Raw genomic sequence first — 6,152 nt, 5'->3', positions numbered from 1 at the left:
GAGGTCAACCAGTAATGGTCAATGATTTGATCAATCATGCCTACATCATGAAACTTTCATTAAAAACCCTAAAATGATCGAATTCACAGACCTTGCAAATTGATGAACACATCCACATGCTGGGAGAGTGGCACACTTCAACTCCATGGTGACTGAGGCTCCTACACTCGGGACCTTTCCAGACCTCGACTTAGGTACCTCTTCATCTGGCTGCTCACTTGTATCAATTATTATAGACTGTAATTGTAAGTATAGCATTCTGAGTTCTATGACTTGTTCTACCAAATTATCAGACTTGGGGGGAACCCCTAGCTTTTCAAGTCAGACAGAAGTGCAGGTAACACAGGGACTTGATGCTTGCAACTTGCTTGTGAAGTAAAGGAAGTCTGCGGGACCGAGCCCTTAAACCTGTGGGGTCTGATGCTAATTCCAGGTAGCTCGTGTCAGAACTGAGTTGAATTGTAGGACACCCAGTTGGCATCTGAGAATCAGAGGATTGTTTGCGTGAAGGAAAAAATCCCTCACCAGCTCACGAAGAAATTCAGAGTAAGAGTAATAAGCAAGTAAATCTCTACCTTGGATGTCATTTATTAGTCACTTATTCTTTCAACCAAACCCGAGTGCCTACAATGTACCAGATCCAGTTCCAGTCTCAGATCTTTGCTCTAAGAATTGAAATTTGATGTTCTTTTTCCATCCCTCGCCACCCCCGTACCTGATTAGGAAAATTCCTAGATTAGGAGAATTCCACACTAAAAGAGTCTTGGTAGGAGGCAGAGAACACCTTCCTCCATAAAAGAGGAAAACCCACTTTCCCAAACATTCTTGCAGGTGGACACAGCATGGAGCTCAGACCCCACCACTCAGGAGACTACATTTCAGGCTCTACTCAGGACGTGGTGACACAGAGAGGCTGGGACTGAGCAGAATGCATTTGGCAAGGCTGGTGTGAGTGGGAGTTACACAACCTGGACTCCGGGGTCTGGGAAAAATCTCCCAGTCCTTGGAAAGTTCTAGAATAAGGATGAAAGCCAAGGTAGGAGGCTCCATGTAAAGGGGAGAATACAGAGTAATGGTCCTGTCTTTGGTGGAGGCTGTATGATTCAGAAAAGCTGGAGTCAGGCCTCCTAAGATGTCCTCAGGCTGAGAACAGGCCTTGAGAGAGAAAGTCATGGTTCACAAGATGGGGGTCAGGGTCAAAGGGCACCGATGATCAGTTATTTCAGGGATGGTTTCCGGCTTCTTCCCCAAAGAGACTGGATTCCTTAACTGTCTTTCAGAGAAGTGAGGCCACCGGCGAGGTCGCTGTCTCACACTGTGAAAGAAAATAATCATGAACAAATTCAGGTCAATCATGTAAGTACTGACCTTCCCAACAGCCCCCCACATGGTCAAATGTCCCACTCAAAGATCCCCACCACCCGGGGAATCCCCTCGGCCCCAACACCTCTCCCAATCGAGGCCCTCCAGGGTCTCACCTTTAGGATCCGTGAGAGACACATCAGAGCCCTGGGCACTGTCACTGCCTGGGGGAGAACAAAACCAGGACGTGGTCAGAACCCACAGGAGAGAAACTAGAGAAGGAACTTTAGGAGGGTGAGCCCCCCATGGCCTCCTGTCTGCACCCTCACAAGGGTCTCAGGAATCACACCCCCTCCATACTCACTTGCAGCCTGAGCATAGCTCCCTCCTTTTTCACCTGTAAGAAGAAAACATCACGTGAGAGGCCAGGGAAAAGACTGAGTTGAGATCCTAGAGGAACCCCCTAGTCCTGGACCACAGAGAACTTTCCAGAACTGTAACCAAAAATCCAGGACAGGAGCAGGAACATGAAGAAAGGAGATGTGGGGGGACTGGACCAGCTGCCCTCCTGGGACTCTGTCCTTAGCGGGACCTTCCCCCTCTGACCTTCAAGTGCTGAGAAACAGGCCCCCAACTGGAATTATGAAGGTGAAAAATCTGTCTTTCATTTTCACATGTACTTTACAAAAGGGTAAGTGTTAGCACTCAGCTCCATATTCCACATGTGTGTGTAGGGTACTTTCCAGTAATGAGGCAGGCAAACTTCTACCTGGGCTTGAAACCCCCCAGTGAGACAAGAAAACTCAGATCCCTCCCTCCCTTCCCTACCTGAGTGCTTCTTCCTCCAGATCACAGCTCCAGACACCACGGCTCCAGTGACCACCAAGAGAACCAGGCCAGCGATGAGGCCCATGATGGGGACGGTGGGCTGAGGAGGTTCTGTGGAGGAAAGGGAAGGGGCTCTGACCTCAGGCTTGAATCCCGACCTTGCTGAACGTGTCCAGAAGGGCTCCTGCTTTATCTGAGAAGCTCCATCTCCCATCTCCCTCCTTACCCCATCTCAGGGTGAGAGGCTCCTGAAGCCCCTCGTGCTGCACATGGCACGTGTATCTCTGCTCCTCTCCAGAAGGCACCACCAGGGCCGCCCACTTCTGGAAGGTTCCATCCCCTGAAGGTCTGGTCTCCACAAGCTCCATGTCCTGGATCTGATCCTCTCCATCACGTTGCCAGGTCAGTGAAATCTCCTCAGGGTAGAAGCCCAGGGCCCAGCACCTCAGGGTGACCTCACGGTCAGAGATGGGGTGATGGGTCACATGTGTCTTTGGAGGATCTGAGGAGGAAGAATCAGAAAATTCACACTTAGTGTTACCTTCATGGGCCACTAAAGCAGCATCATGTGACCATCCTGAGACTGGACAGCACAGTGGGTTTGAAAATAATGAGCACAAACACCAGACACAGGCCTGGACTCCGGGGTCTGGGAAAATCTCCCAGTCCTTGGAAAGTTCTAGAATAAGGATGAAAGCCAAGGTAGGAGGCTCCATGTAAAAGGGAGAATACAGAGTAATGGTCCTGTCTTTGGTGGAGGCTGTATGATTCAGAAAAGCTGGAGTCAGGCCTCCTAAGATGTCCTCAGGCTGAGAACAGGCCTTGAGAGAGAAAGTCATGGTTCACAAGATGGGGGTCAGGGTCAAAGGGCACCGATGATCAGTTATTTCAGGGATGGTTTCCGGCTTCTTCCCCAAAGAGACTGGATTCCTTAACTGTCTTTCAGAGAAGTGAGGCCACCGGCGAGTCACTGTCTTGTACAGAATATGAAAACCTCGGCGGATTCCTCCCTCTCCCGACAAGAAGTTGGGGCGGTGTTCCCACAGGGACCCCATTTCCTCCCCTTGTGGGAAGCCAGCTCCAGCCCGAGGGGAGACCAGGGACGCCCCGCGGCTCCTCGTACCTGCGCGCTGCAGCGTGTCATTCCCGGTCTCCAGGTATCTGCGGAGCGCCTCTACGCATGCCCCGTCCAGGCAGGCTCTGTTGCGCTCCGCAGCACCAACCGTCTCAAACTTGCGCTTAGTGATCTGAGCCGGCTCGTCGGCCGCGGTCCAGGAGCGCAGGTCCTCGTTCAGGGCGATGTAATCGGCGCCGTCGTAGGCGAACTGTCTGTACCCGCGGAGGAGGCGACCGTCCGGCCCCACGTCGCAGCCGTACATCTCCTGGAGGGTGTGAGACCCTGACCCCGCCCCGACCAGCCGCAGTGATTAAACCCAAACTGAAAATGAAACCGGGTAAAGTCCCCGCGGGCTGTTCCCGGGTCGGGGACCGGGGGGTCCCGCAATGTTGGGGTGACCCTCGGACCCGGAGACTCAGGGCGACGCCTGCGCGTCCCTAGGGATGGGGGTCGTGACCCGGATCCGGGCCCGCGTCGCTCACCGGCCTCGCTCTGGTTGTAGTAGCCGCGCAGGATGTTCAGGTTCGCTCGGAAAGTCTGTGCGTCGTCCTTGGAGATCTGCGTCTCCTCCTCCCAATACTCCGGCCCCTCCTGCTCCATCCACGGCGCCCGCGGCTCCTTCCTCGGATTCGGGGCGTCGCTGTCGAACCGCACGAACTGCGTGTCGTCCACGTAGCCGACGGCGATGAAGCGGGGCTCCCCGCGGCCGGGCCGGGACACCCCGGTGTGGAAATACCTCAGGGAGTGGAAGCCTGGGGGCGGGGAGGGGTGACATCCGGTCCGACCCTCCTCCCGGCGCGGGTCCCCGGGTCCGAGGTGGTGGGGTCTGGGGGGTGGGGGGCAAGGGGCGGCGTGAGACCTGAATGGGTGAGAGGAGGGTGTAGGACACTGGGACAGGGGAGCGGTCAGAGCTGGGCGGCGAGGTGAGGGTGTGGGCGGAGAGTTGCGGAATTGCTCCTCCCCCCCCCCCCGGGTCTTGCCCCCCCGCCAGGCGGTCCCCTCGCTCCTCCCCGCAGAGGCCGTTCCCTCCCGACCCCGCACTCACCCGCCCAGGTCTCGGTCAGGGGCAGGGCCCCCGAGAGCAGCAGGAGGAGGGTTCGCGGCGCCATGACCCGCGTCCGCGGGGTCTGAGGAGAAGCTGAGTCCCGGCGGGTCGGTGGAAACTTCGTAACCGGGAACCGCGGGGACGCCGATTGGCTTCTAGAAACCGGACACGCAATGGGAGTGAGGACTGGGGCGTCGTCATGAGTATCCAGTCAGGAGGGTTCGACACAGGCTGTGAGAGAAAAAGTGAAACTCAGGGGAGATGAAGAATCCCCAACACAGAGCGTCCCCGCCCCAGACACCGCCCTCAGAGAGACCCTGTGAGCCACACTCGAGTTCTGGGACTTGGCTCTGATCCCGCTCCTCCTGCACCGAGTGCTCTTCGTCACATTGTCTCTCTGAGTCCTGACCCAGGGGCTGTCTGAGGAAACCAAGAAGCCATGCCCAGATTGGGCTCAGCCAGTTTTTCCTCCAGTGTTCTTTCTGAAACCATCGTGGCTGAACAGGACCATCTGCCTCTCACCCCTTATCTCTCACCCCTTGGACTCTTCTAGAAGAAAACTCACCCGCTAGGGACCTTGATGCCAGAGAGTGAGGTCTCCCTCGGAATGGAGGTGGAGGAACAGGGGTTTTGTGCTTTAAACCTGGAGAAGTTGTTCCTGAAAACACCGGAGAGATTCCCATATGGATCAGTTTCCTTTGTGTTTGTTAACCATAGCGGGGAGCACAATCTTGATGATCCGCAAACATCAGGAATCTAATCTGTAAAACTGATTTTGGCCCTTACCAATATAGAAATGTGTCTAAATAGCACTGCCAATCATACTCACAAAGCTCCTAAATTTTACTTTCCCAAACCATGTATCAGTGTCTCCTGTGTTGCTGTGTTTTAAAATTTTCTTCATTCCATATCCCTGAGTTCGTGTGAGTTGAAGAGGAGCAGAAAAATACCACCCCAAAATATATCATTTTGGCACATTGATTATTTTGAACTGAAGTTATGATGAAATAAAATTTATATTTTAAGGCAAGACAAGAAAAAATTAAACATAAAATTCTCTCTCTGTGCTTGCTTGGGCCTCCTCCCTCCCTCTCTAATGTGCCGTGTGTGTTCGCATTACACATTAACCAAACTTCCTCAAAGATGGGAGTGCCTGCTCAACCATAAAGATCAACTTTCTTTTTTTCTTCTGACGCTAGCAGTGTAACTTCTTAAAAGAATAGCATTCTTTCCCAGCTCTGTAGGGGGTCATGGTGACTTGCTGCTCACTTGTACGCTTTGTACGTACTTACCTGGACTATGTACCCTTGGTGAACTTTGTGTAAAATATCAGTATGTCATTTTGATGTATGATCCTTTGTCTCGAAAATGTATGTGACTGTGCCTTTGACTTCGAACAGGCAGAACAGTTCTCAGAGCTTTCCAAAAATCTGCTTCCCAGGTTATAATCCTCAGTTTCGCTCAAATAAAATTCCCTTTTTTCTTCTTAACTTGATAGTTAATTGAATTTTCATTAACAGTTACTTAGGAAACAGCAATGCAAGAAGGACATTCTGACCGCCCTTTGTCTCCTTGAAAGCAGGAAGTAAATCTCGCATGTCAAAGGTACCCTCCCTGTACCAGGAGGGTAGAAGGCAACCTTAACACCAGAGGTAGGGAATTTAGGGCCAAGAAGGCTGTTTAAAGGAAACTTCTTACTTCACTAATTTACTGCCCCAAGGCCCAATTTCTTTGTCTTGTCAGTTCTTCAAATTTTTATTGTTTATTTGTCTAAAAGGTATAAAAGCTGCCTGTTTTGGTCACTTGGGTCTCATATGTCTATGAACTCCCATACATATGAAATTAAGTTTATTTTCTCCT

At 52.2% G+C, this 6,152-nt stretch overlaps 1 protein-coding gene across 1 annotated transcript; it reads right to left on the bottom strand.

Annotated features, from left to right (window-relative positions):
• Positions 1 to 572: 572 nt before the first annotated feature.
• On the bottom strand, positions 573 to 4,429 carry LOC137773514 (BOLA class I histocompatibility antigen, alpha chain BL3-7-like). Its single transcript, XM_068558245.1, has 8 exons — positions 4,293 to 4,429; positions 3,730 to 3,999; positions 3,254 to 3,529; positions 2,357 to 2,632; positions 2,131 to 2,241; positions 1,667 to 1,699; positions 1,479 to 1,526; positions 573 to 1,315 (listed from the first exon to the last, which is right to left on the bottom strand). Exons 1-8 carry the CDS (start codon positions 4,354 to 4,356, stop codon positions 1,311 to 1,313), a joined length of 1,083 nt encoding a protein of 360 aa, XP_068414346.1. The 5' UTR covers positions 4,357 to 4,429; the 3' UTR covers positions 573 to 1,310.
• Between the last annotated feature and the right edge of the window lie 1,723 nt (positions 4,430 to 6,152).

This window comes from Eschrichtius robustus, chromosome 12 (genome assembly GCF_028021215.1).
Source record: "Eschrichtius robustus isolate mEscRob2 chromosome 12, mEscRob2.pri, whole genome shotgun sequence".
NCBI lineage: Eukaryota > Metazoa > Chordata > Mammalia > Artiodactyla > Eschrichtiidae > Eschrichtius > Eschrichtius robustus.
This window is presented reverse-complemented; position numbering and strand designations above follow the sequence as displayed.